General features: G+C 46.6%; 3 protein-coding genes across 4 annotated transcripts in view; 2 read left to right on the forward strand and 1 right to left on the reverse strand.

The window, feature by feature from the left end:
* Positions 1–185: 185 nt before the first annotated feature.
* Positions 186–6,295, forward strand: LOC110165674 (uncharacterized). Its single transcript, XM_055165292.1, has 3 exons — positions 186–349; positions 3,097–5,060; positions 5,108–6,295. Exons 1-3 carry the CDS (start codon positions 345–347, stop codon positions 5,794–5,796), a joined length of 2,658 nt encoding a protein of 885 aa, XP_055021267.1. The 5' UTR covers positions 186–344; the 3' UTR covers positions 5,797–6,295.
* Positions 6,286–15,482, reverse strand: prpf38a (pre-mRNA processing factor 38A). Its single transcript, XM_055165328.1, has 10 exons — positions 15,242–15,482; positions 13,294–13,453; positions 10,823–10,944; positions 10,618–10,703; positions 10,213–10,323; positions 9,849–9,950; positions 9,537–9,589; positions 8,060–8,151; positions 7,934–7,982; positions 6,286–6,495 (listed from the first exon to the last, which is right to left on the reverse strand). Exons 1-10 carry the CDS (start codon positions 15,369–15,371, stop codon positions 6,453–6,455), a joined length of 948 nt encoding a protein of 315 aa, XP_055021303.1. The 5' UTR covers positions 15,372–15,482; the 3' UTR covers positions 6,286–6,452.
* A 1,390-nt stretch (positions 15,483–16,872) lies between these two features.
* The window catches only part of orc1 (origin recognition complex, subunit 1), a 21,913-nt gene continuing 11,523 nt past the window's right edge, over positions 16,873–27,262 (forward strand). The window contains exons 1-10 of one of the 2 annotated variants that reach the window (XM_055165315.1): positions 16,873–17,155; positions 18,813–18,940; positions 19,734–19,906; positions 20,393–20,861; positions 21,131–21,374; positions 22,447–22,566; positions 22,653–22,715; positions 22,943–23,044; positions 23,128–23,305; positions 25,497–25,603. In XM_055165315.1, the coding sequence (XP_055021290.1) occupies positions 17,058–17,155; positions 18,813–18,940; positions 19,734–19,906; positions 20,393–20,861; positions 21,131–21,374; positions 22,447–22,566; positions 22,653–22,715; positions 22,943–23,044; positions 23,128–23,305; positions 25,497–25,603 (1,682 nt within the window). In that variant the 5' untranslated portion in view covers positions 16,873–17,057. The remainder of the gene's footprint in view (positions 17,156–18,812; positions 18,941–19,733; positions 19,907–20,392; positions 20,862–21,130; positions 21,375–22,446; positions 22,567–22,652; positions 22,716–22,942; positions 23,045–23,127; positions 23,306–25,496; positions 25,604–27,262) is intronic. The other variant, XM_055165314.1, reaches the window with a different exon arrangement.

Below are 27,262 nucleotides of genomic sequence, written 5' to 3' on the forward strand. Positions count from 1 at the left end.
AAATATATCAAAGTAAAAATGATAATATTTTATTTATTAATTTACAGAGTTTATATTTTTAGACAGAGCAGTGAAAGAGCTTCGTCATCAACAAACAAAAACAAAAACAGTGCAACGATTTTCAACGGGCAGAAAAATAAAGTAATAATGTTTAGTTTAATGTATTTTTTATAAGTTGTATGAACTAAGTAATGAGAGTTTCGTTTCCAAGTGAAATCGAAACTAACAATCGGTCCCGCCCTGAACCGGAGCCAGACCCGAGACCTGGACCCGAGACCAGGACCCGAGACCTGGAGCACAGAGGAATTTAAACAACGACCAGAACCACGAGAGACTGTTTCATAATGAGGTGAGAAGAAAAGAGACACTTAACATAAGCCGCACCCAGTTTAGACCTGGTTTAGTTCTGGTTTAGTTCTGGTTTAGTCCTGGTTTAGTTCTGGCTTAGACCTGGTTTAGACCCGGTTTAGACCTGGTTTATTACTGATCTTGACCTAGTTCTGGTTATAAATCCACACTCGTTCACTAATTTTTATTAGGCCCGAGCGCCAGAGGCTGGTGAAGGGCCTATTAGTTTCGCACAGCGATGCTCCAAGTGGCTGAAAAATGGAATGGCGCGACGTGACTCGCCCGTAGTGACCAGGGACCCTCACCATCACGTAGCAATGCGCCTGAGGTTTCCGAAAACGTATAGTTTGTCGGCCAAAAAAAAGCGGAACATTGTTTTCGCATCAGAATATTCTTCTTTCTTCTTATTTTTTTCTTAACCAACTCACCCATTTTTCACCCACTAAACAATAATAAAAAGTCCTGGAAATTTTTCCATCTGGTAAAACTCGCGCTTCCCTACGTTTTGGCTATTTCCATTTTCCAAACATAAATAAAATGGCTCGTCAGCCCCAAACGACTCAAAAATGCATTAGGGAATACGAATGACACAAAAAAATTTTTTTTACACGTATAATCATGAAATTTGACACAGAAGTCGATCATGTCAAGACAAGGAAAAAATATTATTACGTCATCACGGTGCGCTCCACTAGGGGGCAGCAATATTGGCTTAAAGTTTGCTAAGCTGTTACGAACTCCTCCGAGGGCGTTCACCCGAACGAGCTCAAATTTGGTCCACATCATCTCAAGACGTAGAACAATAAAAGTTATCCAAATTGTTCACACACGTCTTACGATCTCTGAGCAGTGAAGCAACAAAAAATGCTCACAATTTAGGAGATTTACAAATTGCTCCCATTTGCTCAAACGAACTCCGATTTCAATGAAAATTGAAACATTTGTTAAACTCTCTGCCCTGAAGCGACTTCATGTGAAAATTATGAATTTGGTGCATTAGCGCCCCCTATAGATTGAAACAAAATTTAATATAGAAGAAAATCATTAGTTCTCAAATAGTTGTTCAAAAGATTTCTGAAATTTTGCACAAAATTCCCTTTTGGCATCCTGATCCAAAAGTCAATGACACCCATGTCATATTTTTTATGGCGTTGCCATAGCGATGGCATAAACTCTCCATTGATAAAATCTACAAATTCTGGCACAAAACTTTGGCCGATTCCACTCCAATTTGAATCGTTGATTGACACCCCGACTCTGAACACATTTATATAAGAAAATCTCTGATGGGTGCTATAGCGCCCCCTAGGGAAATTGCATGGTAGTGCAAACATTTACTTTGTTGTAGACATATAAACTTTGGTACACAGATTCATGACATGGTCTTGATCAAAAAAGTCAATGACGACCCCATGCCATTTCCCGTCGTGTTGCCATGGCGACAGGCCAAACATCTGCCCTTGCCAATAGGCCTGACAAAAACTTTGGCGTAGCCAAACCAAATTTGGTACACAGATGCATCATGGGAATAGGAACAAAAAAGTATATTACACGGTTGCTAGGCAACCAACAGGAAGTCGGCCATATTGGATTGATGGTGCGACTTGTCCTCATACTTGAACGAACTCGTCCTTGGGCGTTTGACCCAGACAGAATCATTCTGTATCATCTAGACAAGTGGGACTTTAAAAGTTGTTAAAAGCTTTTTAAAAGGTCACACGGTGTTGCCGTGGCAACAAGGCAAATTTCAGGTTTGTTTTTGGGGCTCACCATCAAACTTCAACGAGTGATAATTTGCACAAACTTTGGCCGATTTCACTCAAATTTTAATCATGAGTTCACACCTCAACCCTGAACAGATTGATGTAAGAAAATACAAACATGGGTGCAATAGCGCCCCCTGGAAAATTTGTATGTAAAAATAAGGTTTTCTTTGTCACAGTTTTACAAAATTTGGTATCCACATTTGTGACATGGTCTCGATTAAAAAACTCAATGATGCTCACATCCCAGTTTACATTGTGTTGCCATGGCAACAAGCCAAAATTGTATCCTTGCCAATGGGACATCCTTACACAAACGTTGGCGTAGCCAAACCAAATTTGGTATCCACATGCATGATGGCAATAAGAACAAAAATGTATATTGTGACCACGCCCCTTTACAAACCGGAAGTCCGCCATCTTGGATAATTTTTTTTGCCAAATTTAGAAATTTGCAGGGTTAAATTAAGATTTTTAGGGCTAGGGTTGGAGCTATGGTTAGGATTATGATTAGGGTAAGGATTAAGCTTTGGCTTATTAGGGTCAGTGTGAGGTGCGGCGTTTGCGGGGCGCGGCATATGGGGGGCGCAGCGTAAGCACGCGCGAGGGCCGATCATTGCTGCTTGCGGCTATATTTAACTATTAGTATCGCAAAGCGATGCTCCGAGTGGCCCGAAAGTGGCACGACATGACTCGCATTTCCAGCTCTGGGGGAGTCTGTGGAAATTATCGTGTCAGAGCTTTAAAGAGACACTGTCCTGCATGAATCCATGAAAATAGAAAGTTAAAGCCGTACTTTGGAATATTAAAGGAACAATATTTACAATACAATATTTTCCGACACCAAGCAGCAGGTCCTCCTCCAGGAGCCCGGTCACAGTAAAGACACATGTTCTCAACATGAAGAAACATCATTTTATTTTACATTCAAATGTTTAGTTACACCCCAGAGTTTCCTGTACTGAACCCCCCCTCTCTCCCACAGCTCCTCAGGCTCCGCCCACGGCCCCTCAGGCTCCGCCCTCGACGCTCTGTCGTGTCACTTCACGTGGGGTCTGACCTTCAGTCGTGCGACACTGATCCAGGTGAGGGACAAACTCATGGACATCGTCCCTGAAGAGAGCGCCACCTGGAGGGGGCAGAACTACAACCTGCAGGGCTTCCTCCAGCACAGACTGGGGCGCTCCTCAGAGGCCCTCAGCCTCCTGCGCTCGGCCTCAGAGGCCCTCAGGGGCCCCGAGCTCCTGGTGAACTACAGCGACCTGGCCTGGCTGCACCACGAGAGGGGAGAGCACGAGCAGAGCCAGGAGTACCTGAGCAGAGTGGAGGTGCTCAGGAGAGAGAACCCCACAGAGGGGGAGCACCCCGAGGTGCTGGCGGAGAAGGCCTGGACCCTGATGAAGTTCGGGCGTCAGCAGAAGCTGGAGGCGGTCGATGTGTTTGAGGCGGCGTTGGAGGCGGAGCCAGAGCGCGTGGAGTGGAGGAGCGCTCAGGTCATCGCTCTCGCTAGTGCCAAAAAACACGACCCCGACCCCCCGGACGCTCAGCTGCTGCAGAGGGTGCAGAGGGCCCACGAGGACGACCCGGAGAACCTGTACCTGCACGTGCTGCACCTGAGCCTCAGGCAGCGCTGTGGGGACGATGTGCTGGACGACGTCTCTGAGCTGGAGGACAGGATCATGGTCAGAGCCAACAGCAGCTTCAGTGGACTCAAGGCCGTGCTGCGCATTTACCGAAACATCAACCACCCGAACGGCGCCATCAAGTGGGCGGAGAAGGCGCTGGACAATCACCCCGACAGCCGCTACGTGAAACACTGCGTCGCACTCTGCTACAAGTGGAGGGTCCTGTTCCGAAAAGATGGAGCGTCACAGCGCCGCCTGCTGGACAGAGCCATAAGTCTGTATGAGGAGGTGCTGGGTCTGTACCCAGACATTCCTCTGGTCAAGGAGATAGATCTGGCAGATCTTTACAGTAGGACCGAGAGAAGCAGAGCTGAGGAGATGTACAGAAGACTCCTGCAGAGGAACATGGAGCCTCCAGAGGCTCAGATGCTCTACAACCGCTACGCCAAATACTTAAAGTACATGAAGCAGGACGTCTACAAGGCCATCAAATACCATAAGAAAGCTGCACAAATCGACCACGATTCTTTCTTCAGAGACAACAGCCTCAAAGAGCTTCAGAAACACACCAGACAGAGTCTGGAGTCCATCCTGGAGGAGCTGCAGAGCTTCTCCCTGATGGAGCCTCTGGAGGAGCTGCAGTGTCACTTCACCTGGGAGCTCAAACGCAGCCGCTTCATCCTGTTCTCCCTCAGGGACCGACTGGAGGACCTCGCCCCCGAAGAGAGCGCCACCTGGAGGGGGCAAAACTACAACCTGCAGGGCTTCCTCCAGCACAGACTGGGGCGCTCCTCAGAGGCCCTCAGCCTCCTGCACTCGGCCTCAGAGGCCCTCAGGGGCCCCAAGCTCCTGGTGAACTACAGCGACCTGGCCTGGCTGCACCACGAGAGGGGAGAGCACGAGCAGAGCCACGAGTACCTGAGCAGAGTGGAGGCGCTCAGGAGAGAGTACCCCACAGAGGGGGAGCACCCCGAGGTGCTGGCGGAGAAGGCCTTCAGTCTGATGGAGTTTTACAACGACAAGAACCTCTTGGCAGCCGAGCTGTTGGACGAGGCTCTGAGGCAGCAGCCGGACAGACGGGAGTGGCTCAGTGCTCAGGCCGTGGCCCTCGTGAGCGCCCACAGACACAGCGACGACGTGGATGAGAAGGTACTCCTCAAGATAAAACGAGCCATGGACAAGGACCCAGAGAACCTGCAGCTGCAGGCGGAGTACCTGAACCTGCGAGTGCAGAGAGAGGAGAGCGCCTACAGAGGGGAGCAGAGCGCCCACAGAGGGGAGCAGAGCGCCCACAGAGGGGGGCAGAGCGCCCACAGGGAGCAGCGCCCAGAGGGGAGCAGAGCGGGCAGCAGAGCAGCAGAGGGCCCACAGAGGGGCAGAGCGCCCACAGAGAGGGGCAGAGCGCCCACAGAGGGGGGCGGGGCTGGGGCACAGGGGAGGAGCTGAGGGCAGAGGTGTCCGCTCTGGCCTCTCAGCTCCTCCAGAAGCCTCAGACTTTACTCAGAGATATAAAGTGTGTTCTGGAGCTGCAGAGGAGGGCGGGGCGTGTGGACGAGGCCGTGGCGTTGGCGAACGCCGCTCTGAGGAAACGTCCCGACAGTCGGTACCTGAAGGCCTCCCTCGCCATGTGCCTGAAGTGGCAGCTGGACCAGCAGGGGGAACGTGCGAGTCAGGAGCTGATGGAGCAGGCGGCGGAGCTGCTGGGGGAGGTGGCCTCTCTGTACCCGGAGTCCTGCCTCAGAACTGAGTTGGACCGAGCAAACGTCTACGCCAAGTCCAACCGCGGCCTGGCACAGGCCCAGCGCCTGTACCAGGACCTGATCCTGCGGGACCTGGAGCCCGTGTCCAGACAGATGGTGCTCAACCAGTACGCCAAGTTTCTGAAACATGAGCGACACGATTATGTGAAGTCCATGGAGTACCACATGAGGGCGGCAGAGATCCCCTCGCCCTCCTTCTACAGAACCAACAGTATCACAGTTTTACGCAGACTCAGCCCCAGAGACGAGCGTCTGCGCAGACGACTCCAACTCTTCCTTGAGAACCTCCAGGACTCATGAAGCTCCTTCACTTCACTTGGAAGAACATGTCAGGACAATCTTTACTTTGAGCTTTTACCCACGTCACACTGTGTGCCTGGAGTTGTTTTCTGTTTTTCTGTTTGACTCACACTTGTTTCATTAAATCCAAAATCTCTCTGAGCCTCAGAAACGACTCGTTCTCATTTTGTCCATTCAGTTTCTTCACAGATAAAACTCCAAACGCCTGTGCAGTTTTTAAGCCCATGAACCATGACCGGACTCAGTCTGCGCTCAGACTCAGTCCAACACATGACTCTGTCAGCGCAGAGTTCACGGAGGATAAAGACTCAGGACTGTTTTCTTTCTACATGTTTCTAAAGTGCTGACAGCAGAGGGAGCGCGCTGGGAACAGACGTGGAGATTATAAAGTGTCTATTTCAAATCCAAACATATTTAAAAATGTGAAATACTGATCAAAATTTTACCAAAATGTGTGTTGTGTAAAATCATTAAAATCATCTTTGAAAATGACATGAAATTGTTTATTATTTATTATTCCAAGTTGTTGGTTGTTCACCTTCATTTGCAAATGTAAGTCATATCACACTTCCAATAAAAAGAAATGATTTTCTTAACATAAAAATGTACAAAAAGTTTTATACAACAGCGTGAGGCGAGGGGAAAACAAACCAGCGTCACTCGTGTCGCCGACTTTTCTTGTGGCTCTTTTTCGAACTCCTGTTGAAATAAAAAATAACACAAGACGTTAAATAGAGCGTCCGTTAAAAGGGAATGTTTAACGTTAAATACAGCAGGATTAAAGGGGAGGTTTAACATTAAATACAGTGGGATTAAAGGGAATATTTAACGTTAAATACAGCGGATTAAAGGGGATGTTTAATGTTAAATACAACGGGATTAAAGGGGAGGTTTAACGTTAAATACAGCAGGATTAAAGGGGAGGTTTAACGTTAAATACAGCGGGATTAAAGGGGAGGTTTAACATTAAATACAGTGGGATTAAAGGGAATATTTAACGTTAAATACAGCGGGATTAAAGGGAATATTTAACGTTAAATACAGCGGGATTAAAGGGGAGGTTTAACGTTAAATACAACGGGATTAAAGGGGATGTTTAACGTTAAATACAACGGGATTAAAGGGGAGGTTTAACGTTAAATACAACGGGATTAAAGGGAATATTTAACTTTAAATACAGCGGGATTAAAGGGGAGGTTTAACGTTAAATACAACGGGATTAAAGGGGATGTTTAACGTTAAATACAGTGGGATTAAAGGGGAGGTTTAACGTTAAATACAGCGGGATTAAAGGGGAGGTTTAACGTTAAATACAGTGGGATTAAAGGGAATATTTAACGTTAAATACAGCGGGATTAAAGGGGATGTTTAACGTTAAATACAGTGGGATTAAAGGGGAGGTTTAACGTTAAATACAATGGGATTAAAGGGAATATTTAACGTTAAATACTGCGGGATTAAAGGGGAGGTTTAAAGGTCCATATGACTCTAGATTAGAACAGATCACAGAAGAGTTTCCTGGTCTCACACAGACCTGGAGTTGTGTTTTGCTTCATTCACACAAACCTGCTCATTTACATGAGTTCTTCTCTTAAACTGAAAACACTCTGTTCCACCTTGTGATGTCATCATGTGGTGATACAGGAAGTGCTCCACTGTGTTTTTAAACTCCACACACCTTCACTAGAATCACCTGGATCATTTCAGTCCTGGAGTTTTGACTGAACTAAAGGGAAAAAGAGCTGAGCACTTGGAAACTACCACTTCATGACATCACAAGGTGGAACAGAGTGTTTGGAGCTATATCATAATATATAATAAAGAGTTACTTAAACGTGTGAATAAAACAAAACACAACTGCAGCTGTTTGTGACAAGGAACATTAGAACATGACTTCAGTTTGTCAGATAAATCTCTTGTGCTCAAAGGTGCAGATACAGGAGGACAAATGGACCTCTGAGGTTCAAACAGTTTCCAAATAAATAAAGAGCATAAACACCACAAGGCACACAAACAACGGAGACAATGTAAGGCCAAGTCACATGGCTGTAACGTGACCACATGTGTTCACATTTGTACCCCTCTGTATCCCTTTGAGGACAGCACAGGAGACACAGGAGCTTTAAGGAGCACACACCTCTCTGGAGACTTGGAGTGACTCCTGTGTCTGTGGCTTCTGTGATGACCTAGAGACCAGAAAAGAAGACCTGGTTCAGTCCTGGTTCGGTCCCCGTGAGAGATCCCCCCTTTAGTCCGGTTTTACCTGGGGACTTGGAGCGGTGTCTTCGGTCTCTGGACCTGCTCCTGTGGCGTCGGGGGCTTTTGCTTCGGTGACGTTCTCTGCGCGGAGACGGACTGAAAACAACGACAGGAGTGACCTTCACTTCACACTGAACACAGATGGGACATGTCTGAAAACATGTCTAAAAACATGTCTGAAAACATGTCTGAGGACGCGTTTAAAAACACGTCTGAAGACATGTCTAAAAACATGTCTGAAAACATGTCTAAAAACATGTCTGAGGACGCGTTTAAAAACACGTCTGAGGACATGTCTAAAAACACGTCTGAGGACACGTCTAAAAACACGTCTGAGGACATGTCTAAAAACACGTCTGAGGACGCGTCTAAAAACACGTCTGAGGACACGTTCTAAAAAACGTCTGAAACAACGTCTAAAAACACGTCTGAGGACACGTCTAAAAACACGTCTGAGGACGCGTCTAAAAACACGTCTGAGGACGTCTAAAAACACGTCTGGACACGTCTAAAAACACGTCTGAGGACACGTCTAAAAACACGTCTGAGGACACGTCTAAAAACACGTCTGAGGACACGTCTAAAAACACGTCTGAGGACACGTCTAAAAACACGTCTGAGGACACGTCTAAAAACACGTCTGAGGACGCGTCTAAAAACACGTCTGAGGACACGTCTAAAAACACGTCTGAGGACGCGTCTAAAAACACGTCTGAGGACGCGTCTAAAAACACGTCTGAGGACGCGTCTAAAAACACGTCTGAGGACGTCTAAAAACACGTCTGAGGACGCGTCTAAAAACACGTCTCTAAAAACACGTCTGAGGACACGTCTAAAAACACGTCTGAGGACACGTCTAAAAACACGTCTGAGGACACGTCTAAAAACACGTCTGAGGACGCGTCTAAAAACACGTCTGAGGACACGTCTAAAAACACGTCTGAGGACACGTCTAAAAACACGTCTGAGGACACGTCTAAAAACACGTCTGAGGACGCGTCTAAAAACATGTCTGAGGACGCGTCTAACCGCCGCCGCGCTCCAAACAGGAAGTGTTGATGGGCGTGACTGGGCTCCGGCTCCAGTCTCTCTGTAAGTGCTGCTCCTTCTTTTCCTCGAGGCCCCTCCCACTGCGTTAGCAACAGGTTTGATTGACAGCGTTGCCAAAGCAGCGGTGTGGGCGGGAGGGGGCGTTACCTTCAGCAGCCTCGCTCCTGATTGGCTCTTTGGTTGCTGTGATACTCACAGTCGGAGCAGGTCCAGGCCAACATTCTCAGGGGCCACACTTTTCACACACAAACTGAACTGGAGCCAGAGACCATGGAGCCCAGCCACGCCCATCAACACTTCCTGTTTGGAGCGCCACGGTGGAGGTGGAGGCGGCGGCGGCGGCGGCGGCGGCGGCTCGTACGCGGTCTGTTCTGCCTCAGAGTGCAGCAGGTCTGGAGTGAAACAGAGACAGATGTTGGACAAAAACTCACCTGCGTCTCTTTGGAGATCGACTCCTCCTGCAAAACAACACTCGGTTAGGACTCTTAGAATCACTCTGACTAAAACAACACTGGAGAGGAGTGTTGGAGGAGGAGGAGGAGGAGTGTTGGAGGAGGAGTGTTGGAGGAGTGTTGGAGGAGGAGTGTTGGTGGAGGAGTTGGAGGAGTGTTGGAGGAGGAGTGTTGGTGGAGGAGTGTTGGTGGAGGAGTGTTGGAGGAGGAGGAGGAGTGTTGGTGGAGGAGTGTTGGAGGAGGAGTGTTGGTGGAGGAGTGTTGGTGGAGGAGTGTTGGAGGTGTATGTACCTCCGAGCGGCTGCGGCGGTATCTCGGCGACGGCGACCTGCGAGGACGATCACTGTCTCTGTAACCACGGCGATGAGGCTCAGGGCTCGCCACCCGCTCCATCTGAACCAAAAACAACTGTCAGGAGCAGAGCGGTGACAGGGGCAGAGCGGTGACAGGGGCAGAGCGGTGAGCAGCGGTGACAGGAGCAGAGCGGTGACAGGGGCAGAGAGCGGTGACAGAGCGGTGACAGGGGCAGACAGCGGCAGAGCGGTGACAGGGGCAGAGCGGTGACAGGGGCAGAGCGGTGACAGGGGCAGAGCAGGGGCAGAGCGGTGACAGGGGCAGAGCAGTGACAGGGGCAGAGCGGTGACAGGGGCAGCACCTTCTCGTCTGGGTCCTCCTCTTCTTCGCTGCTCTCCACTTCGTCCAGATCTTCCTCCAGAGCGCTGACCCTCGGCTCCAACATCTCAGCCTCCTCCAGAACCTGACGCTTCTGCACCACAGAACCAGAACTCAACCAGGACTAAAACTGGACTAAACCAGGGCTAAACCAGAACTGAACCAGAACTCAACCAGAACTGAAACTGGACTAAACCAGGACTAAAACTGGACTAAACCATGGCTAAACCAGAACTGAACCAGGACTAAACCAGGACTGAACCAGAACTGAACCAGGACTAAACTAACCGGACTAAACCAGAACTGAACCAGGACTAAAACTGGACTAAACCAGGACTAAACCAGGACTGGAGTTGTTGAGGTGTACGTGGTCATAGTCGGGTCAGACCTGGAGTCGGGGGAGGATGATGTCACAGACTCTCTCGGCGTGAAGCAGCTCGTCGATGAACTCGTCCACGTGCATCAGCTCGAACTCTGCAACACACCACACCGGTACTGCAACAAATACTACGGGTACTACGAATACTACGAATACTACGAATACTACGAATACTACGAACACTACGAGTCCTCGTGGCGGGGCTGGCACTGACCTCCGTTGCGGTTCTGGGTCTTGATTTTGCGGTAGTCGTTGTAGAGCGGCTCCAGATACTTGTAACAGTCGACCGCTGTTCCAGTCAGACGCATGTACATGGCCCCGAGCAGACGCACGTACCTGAGCACAGGGGTCAGGGGTCAGAGGTCAGGGGGGGTCAGAGGGTTTAGTTTGAGTCCAGTTCTTTGGTCTATCATGTTAAAGGTTGTATGGAGGATTTTTTTTGTTTCAAATTGTCAGTGATAGATTATAGATGCAGTCGCCTTGTAATTATGATGACCAAAAAAAGAGAATAAAAAGTTCATCAACTCTGGACGTGTTGGGGCTAAACATTTGCCAATAGATAACGACACTGCCTCGTTATCTGTGAGCTGACAGGCTGTCAATCAAACTCCCTACGTTTCTAGTGTAACTGACTTGTCTGCGCCGCCGGTACGTGGTTTACGTACGACTGTCATGCAGTCCACAGATGCAAGCCGCACAGACGCTGTTTACTCCACCAACGCAACAGTTCTTAGCGGCTTTTTTGACCTATATCTTCCTCGCAGTTCGCACAAAGTTTGTTGCGATGGCGACAAGAATCCAGGAGCAGTTCGCCGCAAAAGAAAGTCCGTTTTTGAGGTCGCTGAAAGAAGAAGACAAGGGGAAAAGCAGCGAAGACAAACTAAGGTGATTCTTGGAGATTCATTCCAGCGATGGTGCGACTGAAGCAGACGCAGGGTCTAAAGACTGAACCACTGGTCCACAAATTACTCCTGGACAGAAAACTTCTGCTTATTATGAAAACGTACTTTATTTCCAAGAGCGACACAAACGTTTTTCAGGACATGAATGTGATATCCTGTGTCTGAAAACGTCATTTTCAAGGCAAAGAAAGAGTCCACTTGCTGCTGCATGTTGTAGTAGTAGCTTCATTCGCAGTGAATCTCCACGCACCGCTCCCCTCTCCTCTCTCCCCTCTCCCCTCTCCCCTCTCCTCTCTCCTCTCTCCTCTCTCCCTCTCCCTCTCCCCTCCCTCTCCCTCTCTCTCTCCCTCTCCTCTCTCTCCTCTCTCCTCTCTCTCTCTCTCTCTCCCCTCTCTCCTCTCTCCTCTCTCCTCTCTCCTCTCTCCCCTCTCCCCTCTCCCTCTCCTCTCTCTCTCTCCTCTCTCCTCTCTCCTCTCTCTCCCTCTCTCCCTCTCCTCTCCTCTCTCCCCTCTCCCCTCTCCTCTATCCTCTATCCTCTATCCTGGCTCCGTTCTTCTCCCTGCTCCTCACTTCTCCGTCTTGCCTAACCAACACTGTAGTTAGTTGTTTACAAGTCATGTGCAGCACCGGCTGTAAACAAACCTGTTTGTGGCGTAAGGAGGAGGCGGGAGGAGGTGTTTCTACGTAGGAGCTGTAGGGGAGGGGGGGTGGTTTCACGCAGGAGCAACATTTGAAAAAGGACAAACAGTCGCTGGATTTCTCGTTCCTTGGAAAATCCTCTATACAACCTTTAATGACTATAGTCGAGTTTGAGCTGATGTCGTTGTTATTAAAAGTCCGCGTTGCTGCTGGGAAATATTCTGGTCGGAGGCAGAAACACGGTAGCGTCAAACACAGTGTGTAACCTCCTGTATTTCTCCTCGATAATGGTAAATTCCTGCTGCATTATCGGACGCACAAATAGAAGCACGGAAGAAGGAAAATGTCTTTTTCGTATTCTGAGTGAAACGAACCGCTGACGGTGAATTAAACGACTTTCAAACATCCGCAGAGCAAACGTAGAAGATCCTAACAAACCGTGGACTCAACAAGTTCAACAACACATCCAGACTCTTGGAGGTTTTCATCTTTTCTGCTGTGAATGGCCCAGGAGTTTCCACCAAGTCATTGTGGATGTCGCCCAAGTGAATATTTCTCCAGGTAGTTGGTGATTCAGACCAGAAATTTTATTTGGTCCAGGCTCTGTCGGGGTTGAAAAGGGTGATTTGTCGTCCGTCGATGTTTATGACCAATTTGTGGTCAAATGGTCTTGGGTCCTCTGCTGTTAGAGTGGAGAAATAACCGGGATCAATACCCTTTACGTTCTTTCTCACTCCGTCCGTCATGTTCAATTAGTGTTTCTTGCCGCTGACCAAAATAATTCCCAGCATGCAACGCACTTTTGTCAACAATGAAACTCTCCTGTAGTGACTTATTGTTAAAAACATTTGAGAGAATTACACGAGTTTCAATGTACGACACATTTGAAATGTACCGTGTGTGTTTAAATGTATTGCACATTTGAAATGTATTTGAAGTGTATTGCAGTCTAGTCCCAGGTCCAGTCCCAGGTCCAGTCCCCGTCCAGTCCAGGTCCAGTCCCCGGTCCAGTCCCCGGTCCAGTCCCCGGTCCAGACCCAGGTCCAGACCCAGGTCCAGTCCCCGGTCCAGGTCCCAGTCCTTTCCCAGTCCAGACCCCAGTCCAGTCCCCGGTCCAGACCCCAGTCCAGTCCCCAGTCCTCACTTGAAGTCCTCGTTCTTGATGAACTCCACGATGATGTCTTTCTCTGGTTGGATCTGCAGCATCTTCAGCGTCAGACACAGAAACGGCGTCGGTTTGATGTTTCCTCCAAACACTCCGCCCACGAACTTCAGCTCCATGGCCTTGTCCACCACCAGCTCCGCTAAAAACACCAGAGAACATCACAAACTTCAGCTCTATGACCTCGTCCACCACCAGCTCCACTAAAAACCAGAGGAAGTCAAGTACGGTCAGAGGTCAGAGGTCAGAGAAGAAACTACGAAGGAAGTGTCAAAGTGACGCTCCAGGTTCTACAACAACGGCATCAACAAAACAAACACCACCAGATTAACGTCTAGTCCAGGGGTCGGCTCCAGAGCCACATGTGGCTCTTTAGCTCTCCCCTAGTGGCTCCCTGGAGCTTTTTCAAAAATGAGTGAAAATGGAAAAGGAATTATTTTTGTTGTTGTTGTTTTAATCTGGTTTGTTTAGGGGTAAAACCCTCGTTCATCTGCTCATGGATCTGATCCATCAGCTGTGTGTGAATGAAACACATGAAAAATTAAATAGATGAGCTGAAGCAGGGGGTGGTGTCCACCTCTACCTGAGAAGAACTTTCCCCCCAACAAAAACAAAAAAACACATGCGCAGCCGGACGCTCAGAACAACATAACGAACCAAACCGGATTCACGCTTCTGTCCGGATGCTGCTCCACCTCAGAACCAGCCGCGGTCGAGCGTGGAGGACCAGAGCAGCCGGACCTGTGGTCCACAGAACATTCTCACTTTTCTCGCACGGAACCAGTGCACAGATGACGGTACTGAAGCACTTGGACCCAGTTCTTTGTGCTGGTCTTACTTCATCTCCGTCTGGAACCAGGACATGAAGGACGAAGCCTCTGGACCATCTGACCAACACTGGACCCTCAGCCCCGTTTCGAGGAGCTGCTCCTGTGTGTTTCTGCTGCTGAGCTCAGAGCTTCTGCTCCGGGCTGATGTTGTGTACAAAGTTCTCCATGCTGCTGTTTTCTGAGTGCTCCTGCACGATCAGAAGAAATGCGACTGCTGCTCTGAATACTTCCATCATCGTCGTCATAGCAACAGGTAAACGTCGGTGGCACTTTCAGCGCGTCGGCTCCTAAAACTCTGTTTATCTCAGTTTACACACAAACGTGAAACTGGAGTTTTCCAAAATCTCCACTCCAGCCGGAGTTTTTAGAAAGATTCGTTTTCAGAGGCGAATTAACATGTAAATGATGTGAACAAACGAAGGGAAATGTCTCTGTTTTTAAAAATCCCTGTGTACGTGTAAACGAGGCCTAAATGACAAAGGAATAAACACGAACCACCTGATTTCAGTGTCTACAGACGGAGCAGCGAGTGTGAGAGGGTCACAGAGGGTTTGTGGATCATGAATGTTCATGTTGTATTTGTAGTTGACTTAGTCATTTTAATAGTGGGTTTATACAGCTCACATACTGACAGCCTGTGTCGCCTTCATATGAGGCTTATATATATATATAATATATATATATATATATATATATATATATATATATATATATATATATATATATATATATATATATATATATATATATATATATATATATATATATATATATATATATATATATAGGGCTCCAGGCAGGTCTGGGTTTTGTTTTTTTGGGCCAATATGGCTCTTTGAACATTTTGGGTTGCCGACCCCTGGTCTAGAGTCCTAGTTAAGACCTGATGTAGACCTGGTTTAGTCTTAGTTTAGTCCTGGTTGGTCCAAAACAGGGACACTGGGACATTTCTTTTATAAAACTGTGGGAAAATCAGTGGTTTTGTATAAATCTGCTGGACCACTTCAGCCGAACAGAACCCGGAACCTGATCCCGGGCGGTCCTGGTTCTGGTTCTGAATGAGCCGCCGTTAGCCGCCGTGAGCCGCCGTTAGTATTTACCGGTCAAACCGAAGCATTCTTCTTTCCAGTATTTGGACTCGTAAATGCGCGTCCGGATGATCTTCTCCACCAGGTACTGCGGGTTTGTGCCGTGGATGCTGTTCGCGTCCTTCACGGTTCTGTTCGCCATTTTACACCAACAAAAAAAAACACAAAACAAAACTGAAATTTGTGTCAATTAAACCTTTAGCTTTAGCACAAAAACAGCAGCCCGTGCGCCGCTGCTGCCGACTTCCGCCGGAACCGGAAACGCCTCGTCTCAGATCATTTTTTATTTTTATTTATTTATTTTTTTGTGTGTGTGTGTTGATTGTATTTGTATTATTGCATCCTCATAATCTTTTTTATTTATTTATTTTATTAATGTATTAATTTATTACACACAGTTGGATGCATAAACGTGATCCAACAAACATCGTCAGGAGTTAAATGTCGAAATGACGGAACAGAAACACGAGATATTATACAGTAACAAAAATACTAAACAATAATAATAAAACGACATTAAAAAAGTGCATTTAGGAAGAGAAAAACAATGACAACGAGGAGAGTAGAGTCCATAAAGTCCAAGGGAAGTTCACATATTTAGGAAAACACTTTTTGAGCTTTTCGTCCCTCAGATATAAAAGTTGTTGTCATTTTTATTTGGGTGTGAGACAAAACAAATGTACAATGACTTTCATAGAACTTCTTTTAAGAACATGCCCAGCTCTAATAATCAGTGTACGAAAATGAAAACAAACTCTAAATTAGTTAAGTTACCGATTTATCCAAAAGTGAAGCAGACTCATTTTTAAATGATAAACAATATCTACTCTGCGGGCCTGTTTCTTAAAAGAAGATTTACATTTGAGGTTGAATTTTGTATTTTTTTTTTTATATAATTCAGGAGAAGATGATTCGTTTTTTGCATGTCCTCTCAGGTGTTCAGGTCAAACATCAGAAACGAGCTAAATCTAAAGTGAAAATCCTCACATCTAAGACTTCTCACGTTTAATTTTATGGACAATTTGGATTCTTCTACAGAAATGGCTATAAATATTGTTTTGCTTTAGGCACAATATTATATTAATTGCAGCAAATGGAGCCGAAATAAACTCTCCTTTTTTTATGAACGAGTTTAAATTGTATTATTGCTTCCTGACCACACTGAAAATTGGAAATCTACTAAAACACCTCAAACACCTCAAACACCTCAAACATCTCCCTCCTGATGCCAGGAAAATGCTCCAGGTGAAAATATAATGTATTTATTTTGTGTTTGACATAGAACGATATATTTTTATTTTGGGACGCCCCCTGGCGTGTTTACTTGTCCACTACAAGAGTTTGTATGTTTATGTTCTAATAAATATTTTTAAAAGACTTCATTTTTATAATTATACTTTTTATTATTATCATAATTTTTTTTCATAATGCCGCGTTTATTGGTTTGAAGAGTGAATATTTATTGTTTTATAATTATTTTATTTGTTTTATCGTTATTTTAATAGTTTTTATCATCATTTTATCATTATTTTAATGATTTTATCGTTATTTTAGAAGCGCTGCTGCGTCATCTGTGTCCTTCGCTGTGATTGGTCCGCGGGTTAAACGGAAGTGACGTTCGTACCGCGGGAAACCCTCGGTGCTTCGTGGTGTTTGTTCAGTTTGTTCACTTTGGGTTTTTAATCTTTTCTTTTTGTTTTTTTCCGGGCGGATTTTTGTGTTTCAGTCCGTGAAAAGCGTGGGGCCGTGTGTCTGCGCTGCTCCCGGGTCCCTCCCCGTGTGTCTGGGCTGTTTTTTGGTCTGTTTTTGGTCTGTTTTTGGGGTTTTTATGATGAAGTTCTCGTCCCGGCTCAGACCGCGCCGGTGGGTCGAGTGGACCGGGAGGCCGCTCGGGTTCGACCGCAAACTCCGGACGCACGAATACGGGCAAGTACCGCACATCTGCGCAAAAACTAAAAAACACACCACAGAGACGTGCCCGGTTTGTGGCGGTTCGTAATAATAAAATAATGAAGCGAGTGTGAGGTTAAAGAACCGAACTGTTCTGCAGAGACGAACAGAACCAACATGAGTCATTATCGTCACATTTTCTTCATGTTTTGTTCGTTTTTAATCAGATTTTCTGTATTTTACTCAAACAAAAGTCAGTTTTTGTTTCTTTACTGTTGGCAGGGATCACAGCAGTAAAACCTGGGACCAGAGCTGGGACTTACAGGTCGTGACTTGGACTCGAGTCAGACTTGAGTCACTGTTTTTCGGACTTGAGACTTGACTTGATAGAATGGACCAAGACTTGGGACTTGACTCGGGACTTGAGGTCAGTGACTTGGGACTTGACTCGGGACTTGAGGCCTGTGACTTGGGACTTGACTTGAGTTTGTTTTGTTCTGACCGTGATGATTCAGTCTGACACAGACGAGTCAAACTCAAACTCACCGAGGCCAAAGGGCAAAACTAAATATTTATTGAAACATTTCAACAACATCTGCAGGTTTTCTCTTTTTTGAGATGTGTAATGTTAAACCTTTTCTTATTCAAATTAAAGTTAAATAATAGTTTTGCTTAAACATTGAATCCAGAACAAAGAGAAAATAAAATAATAACATTTTAAATAAATCGTGTCTCTAGAGTCGGTCTGTGTGCGGCGGCAGCTCTGATACAGATTTGATATGATCTTGAGGGACAAATATAATTATATTCTGGGCCAAATTTGGCCCCCGGGCCTGAGTTTGACATGTCTGCTCTTGTCAGGATATTTAAAAAAGAAAAACTGCATTTGTCCAACTCTAATGTTCTCAAATATAAATATACTGGGACTTGGTTTAAACACTTGAAATGACTTGAAGTTCACAGCAGACGACTTGGACTCGACTTGGACTCGACTTGGACTCGAACTATCAAAACGTGGACTTGGTCCCACCTCTGCCTCAGACATTTCTTGTTTGAAACTGGAACAACATTTATGTATTTATTTATTTATTAATGTATTTATTTATTGATCGTGGGGTTAGGGTTAGGGTTAGCGTGCTCACTGACGGGGTTCACTGTGTGGATGTCTCTGTTCAAAAGTTACAGCCACATTATTCACACTGGACATGACTGAAACGCCCACAGTCCCACAGGTTTAGCTCCAGTTCCTCCTCGGTTATGTTCTGATGTTCTGACGTTCTGATGTTCTTGTGTTCTTGATGACGTTCTGATGTTCTTGATGATGATCTGATGTTCTTGTGTTCTTGATGATGTTCTTGTGTTCTTGATGATGTTCTGATGTTCTTGTGTTCTTGATGATGTTCTTGTGTTCTTGATGACGTTCTGACGTTCTGATGTTCTTGTGTTCTTGATGATGTTCTTGTGTTCTTGATGACGTTCTGATGTTCTGATGTTCTTGTGTTCTTGATGATGTTCTTGTGTTCTTGATGACGTTCTGATGTTCTTGATGATGATCTGATGTTCTTGTGTTCTTGATGATGTTCTGACGTTCTGATGTTCTTGTGTTCTTGATGATGTTCTTGTGTTCTTGATGACGTTCTGATGTTCTTGATGACGTTCTGATGTTCTTGTGTTGTTGACGCGGCGTCTCCAGGGGTCTGTCGATCCGGGTGGAGGGTCTCCCCAGGGTCACGCACGTCTCCGTGGGGCAGCACATTCTGATCGAAGGACACGATGAGGACCATCCGTACGTGGCCAAAGTCCTCAAGCTCCTGGAAGACGGTCAGTCCCCCTGTCACACCTGTCGCACCTGTCGCACCTGTCAGAGTTCTGAACAGGGCTGTGTCAGAACTGCACACTCCTTCTGAGGCTGTGTCGTCTTTAAACCAGAGATGTTTCTCCTCAGATGTTTCTCCATGTTCTAGTCGTTTCTCCTCAGATGTTTCTCCTCAGATGTTTCTTCTCAGATGTTTCTCCTCAGATGTTTCTCTGTGTTCTAGTCGTTTCTCTTCAGATGTTTCTCCATGTTCTAGTCGTCTTTCCTCAGATGTTTCTCCATGTTCTGGTCGTTTCTCCTCAGATGTTTCTCCATGTTCTAGTCGTTTCTCCTCAGATGTTTCTCCTCAGATGTTTCTCCTCAGATGTTTCTTCTCAGATGTTTCTTCTCAGATTTTTCTCTTCTCAGATGTTTCTTCTCAGATGTTTCTTCTCAGATGTTTCTTCTCAGATGTTTCTTCTCAGATGTTTCTCCTCAGATGTTTCTCTGTGTTCTAGTCGTTTCTCCTCAGATGTTTCTCCATGTTCTACTTGTTTCTCCTCAGATGTTTCTCCATGTTCTACTTGTTTCTCCTCAGATATTTCTCCATGTTCTAGTCGTCTTTCCTCAGATGTTTCTCCATGTTCTGGTCGTTTCTCCTCAGATGTTTCTCCTCAGATGTTTCTCCATGTTCTAGTCGTCTTTCCTCAGATGTTTCTCCATGTTCTAGTAGTTTCTCCTTTCTGACCGTCTGAAGTTGTGTTTGGAGTGATTTGTGTCTGAGGACTCGTCCGTCTCGTGTTTGGTTTGTGTCTTCAGAGGTCGGGAGGGAGAAGAAGGTCCTGGTGCAGTGGTTCGTGCGCGTGTCTGAGATTCCTCTGAACAAACTGAAGCTGCTGGGACGAGAGCCGCACCCCAACGAGGTCTTTTATTATGAAGGAACCAACTGTGACAACGAGGTCAGCGCCGAGTCCATCCTGAGACTCGCCAAGGTCAGACACTCTAAAGGTCATTTTCCAGGCCTGGAAAAGTCCTGGGATTTGAGTCTGTCTTTCCCACAGCTCCAGGGTTGTGTTCAGTTCTCATGAGTTTGTTCTGATGATTTCTGAACGTCTAATAAATAAATAAACTGACAGGATTTAGAACTTTCAAAACTAGAATCACAAACCAGAAGGTGAGAAGAAAGATTTAATGTTTCAGATTTACACTAAAACTCTGATCAGTTCTACACATGGAGGTGCTGGAAAGTCATGGAAAGTCATGGAACATTCACTGTAGTCAGGAAAAAGTCATGGAAAAGTTGGGACATTTTGTCAGTGAAAAAGAGGGAAGCCTGCTGGTCCCAGCCCGGTCTCGGGTCTCGGGTCTCGGGTCTCGGGTCTCGGGTCTCGGGTCTCCGGTCTCCGGTCTCCGGTCTCCGGTCTCCGGTCTCCGGTCTCCAGTCCGTGGTCTGGTCTAACCTTAGTCTTGTGTCTCAGGTGGTGCAGGTGCAAGGCTCCGCCCCCTTCCCCGCGGGCGCCGCAGACGCAGACACGTTCTTCGTGAAGTTGTCGTGGACGTCTCGTTCTTTCAGAGTGTTGTCTGAGGCGGAGCGCTCTCCCTCTCCCCGAGCCGCCTCCCTGCCCCCCTCCCCCCTCCCTCCGTCCTCTCTGCGCACGCCCCCTGGCTCCGCCCTCTGCTCCCCCGACTCCGCCTCCTCCTCTCCGGCCCCTCCCTCCTCTCCCAACGGCCCCGCCCCCCCGGCGCGGCGCCGTCTGCCCACGCCGGACCCCAATGTGCTGAAGAGGGCGTCGTCCGGCGTGACCGCGAGCGCCGCCAAACGCCGCGCTCAGGAGGCGGAGTCGCTGCACTCGGCCAATAAGATGTCTGCGTCCAAGAGTTTGAGCGCCAGGAGGCGGAGCTCTGCGGCGAGGACGCCCGGCGTGCGCAAGAAGCTCCAACTGTTTGGTGAGAGAGGGGCTCTTTCAGGTTCACTTCTGTCTCTGGTGGGGTTCTCTCTGGTTCTCTGGTGTTGTTCTCTGGTGTTGTTCTCTGGTGTTGTTCTCTGGTGTTGTTCTCTGGTGTTGTTCTCTGGTGTTGTTCTCTGGTGTTGTTCTCTGGTGTTGTTCTCTGGTGGTTGTTCTCTGGTGGTGTTCTCTGTGGTTCTCTGTGGTTCTCTGTGGTTCTCTGCCGTCTTGAGGCTCCTCTGTGTTTTTAAAGTGTCTGTTGTGTGTCAGCTCCAGAGGACGGGCGTCTGGAGTCTGAGCTGGATGAGCTTTTGGCCGAGGACCTTCAGACTGAGGGAGTCCAGACTCTGTCCCCACCACGACCTGTGACCCCTGTGACCTCTGTGACCCCACGGCGCCGCCCCGCCCCCCTGGAGGAAGAGGAGGAGGAGGAGGAGGAGATGAAGATGAAGTTGCCCTGTGTGAAGGTCAAACGCATGTCTCTGCCCCACGATGAGTCGCCCTCCTCCACCAGGTCACTGTTTCATACCAACACTAACAGTAGTAGTAGTAGTACTGTAGTAGTAGTTGTAGTAGTTGTAGTAGTAGTAGTAGTACTGTAGTACTGTAGTAGTAGTACTGTAGTAGTAGTAGTAGTTATAACAGGTCAGTTTTGTTTGTTGTGCAGTTTTCAGTAGGGGTGTGCAAAAATATCAAAATATCGATATATCGTATCGCTTAATGTGATGATACAGTATCAATATCATGGGCTATTGTATCGATATATCGCCAAGAGTATTTTTTTAAATGTATTTTACTAAATTCTTTAGTTCCAGAGCTACAGTTTTGATGATTAAAATGGTTGAGTTTCAGAAGAAGTGGTTTAACAAAGACTTTCAGTATCACAGTCATGATTTAGACTTTATTTTTAATGAACGGCGTCGACTCAATTTGAAATATATCGTATTGAATCGAAAGTGCACTGTATCAAGATGTATCGTATCGTGGCCTATGTATCGAGGTATGTATCGTATCGGTGACTTCTTAATGATCCCAGCCCCAGTTTTCAGGTTGAGCTTCAGACTCTTTCAGATTCTTTTGAACGTTCAGACTCAGACTCCTAAATATTCAAATATAAAAACTGAAGAAAGTTGTGATTTTGGTTTAGAGGAAATAAACCCTGTTCAGTCTCTGCTCTGGTATCGGTCAGTATCGGGTATTGGGTATTGGCAGATATTGGCAGATATTTACAGCTGTAGTATCTGAATTAGAACTGCAACGAATCAGTGTTGACTTGGACAATACATGAACGACTGTAGAGACGCGTGGACGCACCTGTCCAGGTCTCGGTTTAACCCGGTGTGGTCCTGTCCGTTCAGGCGAGGGTCTCGGTCCAGGTCCAGGTCTCGGTCTAACCCTTTGCGGTCCTGTCCGTTCAGGCGAGGGTCTTGGTCTCGGTCCTGGTCTTGGTCCAGGTCTCGGTCTAACCCTTTGCGGTCCTGTCCGTTCAGGCGAAGGTCTCGGTCTCGGTCCTGGTCTTGGTCTTGGTCCTGGTCCAGGTCCAGGTCCAGGTCTCGGTCTAACCCTTTGTGGTCTTGTCCGTTCAGGCGAGGGTCGGAGCACAGTCCGGAGCAGGCGGACTCTGAGGAGGCGGAGTTACCTCAGTCCGTGAAGACTCCGAGTAAACACACGCCCGGGAGGAGCGGCGCCCCCCGCGGGCAGGTCAGGTGAGTCCTGCGGCGCTCGGCATTCTGGGACACGGAGTTTGTTCTGTTTAAATCACAATGTCACGTTTCCTTTTTGTGTGAAACAGAACGACGACTCCATCCAGAAAACGAGACGCAAAAACTCTGAAGGAACCTGCGCTCGCCGTCCTGTGAGTCACACTCAGACAGAAGAAGAAGAAGAGGAAGAGAGGAGGAGGAGAGAGGAGGAGAGGAGAGGAAGAGGGAGAGAGGAGGAAGAGGGAGAGCGGATGAGGAAGCGGGAGAGAGGAGAAGGAAGGGAGGAGGAAGAGGAGAAAGAGAGAAGAGGAGAGGAGAAGAAGGAAGAGAAGGAGATGGAGGAAGAGGAGGAGTATTAACTGTGTCGTGTTTGTTTCAGGCCTGAGGTGGATAATGAGAATTCTCCGATGTTTCCCGTCGCTCCTCGAAGCTCCAAGAGGAAATCTGCCCAAAGAGTGTCCTCCAGAATCAAGACGCAGATGTGAGTCCTGCTCCTGGTCCTGGTCCGGTCCCGGTTTCAGACCCTGGTTTGTTCCTGGTTCAGTCCCGTTTTTTCTCTTTCAGGATGACGTTGGATCTGGAGTCAGACTCGGGGGAGGAGTTTGTCCCTCAGGAGGAGGAGCAGAGCGATGAAGAGGAGGAGGAGGAGGAGGAGATGAGGAGAGGACGAAGAGGAAACGTCACGACTCCTCGATCTGCTGTGAGAACCTGCTCCAGGACGCCCCGAAAAACCCCCCGCAAGGTCAGACCCCGGGGTTTGTTTGTGTCAGATTAAAGCTTCACTCTGTAACTTTTCCAGTGGGGACTTTGCCTCTCGCTCGTTTCCATGGAGACATGTGTGTGTCTAGAATATTCCACACTGTGACTTTAAACAGATGAGTCCTGCTGTGGTTGTTTCTCTGGGTGTTTCTGACGCACTCGTCCAACTTCTCATTTCCAACACCGATATCGATACTGCGGCTGTGAGCTGATACCGATACTCGCCGATATCAGGGCGAGTCTCGTGTGTCACAGGTCTCCTCCAAAACTCTCACAACTAAAAGAATCTGTTGAATCTTTTTTAAATATTGTCTTTGTTAAAGGGACAAAGTCTGGAGGTTTGGACGTGGAGCCTGGGCCTGTCACCATAATCAGTAAATCAATTAATCGTACCATAACGTTTAACGAGCTCAATCACTTTTCCGGCCGCGATAAATTCTATTTGCAGCTTGTTTGTTTTCCTCGCTCTCTGTCGCTCCCAGAGACTAAATGTTAGAAGTTTCTGTGGCTCTGACTCGTCTTGTTTAACAAGTGGAATGAGGTTTGAACCATCGTGTGTGAGTTTATCGACACAGTGGACGTGCGTCTGGTCTGAAAACACCACTGTCTGTGCAGTTTAACATGAAGCTGCAACAAAACAGTTCATCACCGAGAGACAAAACATGTCACAATGTCGAATCAACACTGGTGAGTGTTACCCCCAATTCACACCAAAGCTGCACGGCGCATAAGTGCAGCAGCTCAGCACACGAGCAGCAGACGCTCTGTTCAACTCCACTTGAACCGGTCTGACAGTGGAACACCGACAGAGTCTCACACGTCCAACGAGCGTCTGACGCTGACGCTGCTCCAGAGGTTGGAGTTCCAATTTTGCATCGTCAACGACGCGTCTCCAAGGTTTTTAGCAGGAGAAAGACAGGAAATAAACACACAGTATCAAAATAAACTTCTGATGCCCTTTCAAAATAATTTAACCAAAGTCAAGACAACAACGTAAACAACGCGCACGTGATTTACGATGTCAGACACCAATTCTACAGGGACTCAGGACTAAACCAGGACTAAACCAGGACTAAACCAGGACTAAACCAGGACTAAACCAGGACTAAACCAGGACTAAACCAGGACTCACTGCCGAAGTGTCCGCGGGCGAAAGGACCGGTGCAGAGCTCGGAGAAGAGGTACGTGCAGCCGTCGGGCTTTTCGGACACCTGCTCCGCGGGGCTCAGGGTTCGCTATCTCTCTCTCCAAGATTAGACCTGGTTTAGACCTGGTTTAGACCGGATTTAGTGATGGTTTAGACCTGGTTTAGACCTGAATTAGTCCTGACTTAGTCCTGACCCGCCCTTAAAATTCCAGAACGTTAAAACTCGCCCGTTTCAGGGACTATTTGCCCGTATCCATCGGTGCAGGACTCTGTATCCACATATAAACGTATCGGCGTTATTACCTGGATGGACATAAGATTTTAATCACACTCATAATGTTTGTTAATTATACGTGATTTTACCTTATTAAAGAAAAAAAACTGAGGTGTTTAATGTGCGTGTTAATAGATTTAAACCTCATTAAACACAAATGCATTGCAGTTGTACTTAATTCACAAACACTTAATACACGTTCTAACTTAATACACTTTAACATAAAATAAATGATAAAAAGCAAATACAAAATGTGACGTGTGAAAACAGTGAAGATGTGCAGCTGCAGCAGGAGCAGCTCTGACTCTGGTGTGAAATGAAACTTTGAAATTGACGCGTACGCGCAGCTCCACCTACGTTAAGCGCCGCTGCAGCTCCTGGTGTGAATTCGGGGTGACACGTCTCAACAGACACGTGGGTCAAACACAGAGAAACACAAACGACGAGAAGAAACATCTCAAACCTCAACAGACGATATAAACCATGGATCTATTCAAATAACGATAAACGATAAACTCAAACCCCAGCGACACAACACTTCATCAACACAGACACAGACAGAGTTCATGTTCACGTTCACGTTCACGTTCACGTTCACGTTCACGTTCACCCAGAGTCTGAGTGTGTTGATGAACCTGAGCACTACGTCTCTCTCCTTCATGTGACGAGTCTGTGGTGTCGCCCCAGTTTTCCCATGGAGACTAATCAGTTGTGACCCCTGACCCCGTCTGTGTGTGTCCTGTGTGACCTCAGGTGACCCCGAGCACGCCCAAAACTCCACGTCACGCCACGCCCAGTATCCCCGCCAGGAGCGCACCTGCCAAGACACCTGCCAACGCTCTGGAAGAGGCACGAGCAAGGTACTACAAATACTACTACTACTACTACAGATACATTGGGTCTGGTCAAGTGTTAACGGAGGAAACGGTCAGATTTTGGACATTCAAATGTCTCTTATTCAGAAACTAGAGGAACTATTAAAATAAGTAAAGTATCAGAATGTAGGAAAGAGTTACACTCCAACAGGGTCAAGTTAAACCTGTGAGATTCTTTCAAGTTCAAGACAAAAAATGTAAAAACTCATGTCGGTAACAGAGGGAATGAAATATGCAGCACTTTTTGGTCAATAAATCCAAACAGTGATAACTCTTGGTTCTCACTTCCATATCCTTAACAAACTGGTTTGAATATTTGCTTCATATAGTTTTCTACCATATGGTACAAGATTAGGTTGAAAAACCTCTGACTTTTTGACTCATGAGATTTTTTATTAAGAAAGGTCATGGTAACGGAGGGAAAATTGTACAAACAAGTAGAAGGTGCAGGATTTTACATCATTTGTCACTTTTTTCTTCTGAATACTTTAATATTACTTCAAAATGAAAGAAACTATTTCTATAAAATGTCAGTCCTTCCAAGAACATTTTTATCATTTTAAATACTTTTTTTTTTTTAATCATGTCCCTTTATCAACAGTTCAAAGATAATTTTTGTTCCATGTTTCATTCATGGTCTGTTTAAAACGGATGGAACTTTAGAACCAAAAATGGAACAGAAAAAAGGTGAACAGTTTGATAAACTCGAGTACATATGTATCTGTTCAATACACTTTTATATCAGATGAATTCACTGGAAGTTTTGACCTTGTTGTTTACTTCTGTTTGACCGAGACCAAATATCACAAATACCACAGGCGCTACTGCAGTACTACTACTACTGCAGTACTACTACTACTGCAGTACTACTACTACTGCAGTACTACTACTACAGATATTACCATAGACACTTGTAAAGATACTATAAAACCTGCACATTTATGTGTGTGTCTCTGTGTGTGATTGTGTGTGTTTGTGCGTTCTGTGTGTGTATATTATTGTGCGTTTTGTGTGATTGTATGTTTGTGTGGATAATTGTGCGTTGTGTGTGTGTGTGATTGTGCGTTGTGTGTGTGTGTGTGTGTGTTGTGTGTTGTGTGTTGTTGTGCGTGTGTGTGTGTGTGTGTGTATAATTGTGTGTTGTGTGTGTGTATAATTGTGCGTTGTGTGTGTGTGTGGTGTGTGTTGTGTGTTGTGTGTGTGTGTGTTGTGCGTGTTTAATTGTGTGTGTGTGTGTGTGTTAATTGTGCGTTGTGGTGTGTGTGTGTATAATTGTGTTGTGTGTGTGTGTGTATATGATTGTGCGTTGTGTGTGTGTAATTGTGCGTTGTGTGTGTAATTGTGCGTTGTGTGTGTGTGTGTGTGTGTGTGTGTGTGTGTGTATAATTGTGCGTTGTGTGTGTGTGTGTATAATTGTGTGTTGTGTGTGTGTGTGTGTGTGTGTGTTATAATTGTGCGTGTGTGTGTGTGTGTATAATTGTGCGTTGTGTGTGTGTGTGTGTAATTGTGCTGTGTGTGTGTGTTGTGTGTGTGTGTGTTGTGTGTGTGTATAATGTGTGTGTGTGTGTGTGTGTGTGTGTGTGTATAATTGTGCGTTGTGTGTGTGTGTGTATAATTGTGCGTTGTGTGTGTGTATAATTGTGC

Source organism: Boleophthalmus pectinirostris, unplaced genomic scaffold (genome assembly GCF_026225935.1).
Source record: "Boleophthalmus pectinirostris isolate CB_2022bp ecotype Guang Dong unplaced genomic scaffold, ASM2622593v1 HiC_scaffold_7, whole genome shotgun sequence".
NCBI classification, from domain to species: Eukaryota; Metazoa; Chordata; class Actinopteri; order Gobiiformes; family Gobiidae; genus Boleophthalmus; species Boleophthalmus pectinirostris.

What these genes read in the sequence shown, in the direction of transcription:
- LOC110165674 (XM_055165292.1), top strand. An exon ending in GAGCGCCCACAGGGAGCAGC is followed by an intron (nt 5,061 to 5,107) that starts GCCCAGAGGGGA and finishes GAGGGCCCACAG; the next exon opens with AGGGGCAGAGCGCCCACAGA.
- prpf38a (XM_055165328.1), bottom strand. Translation starts at nt 15,371, where the DNA reads ATGGCGAACAGAACCGTGAAGGACGCGAACAGCATCCACGGCACAAAC. An exon ending in AGAATGCTTCGGTTTGACCG is followed by an intron (nt 13,454 to 15,241) that starts GTAAATACTAAC and finishes TGGTGTTTTTAG; the next exon opens with CGGAGCTGGTGGTGGACAAG. An exon ending in CACTCCAAGTCTCCAGAGAG is followed by an intron (nt 6,496 to 7,933) that starts GTGTGTGCTCCT and finishes TTATTTCAACAG; the next exon opens with GAGTTCGAAAAAGAGCCACA.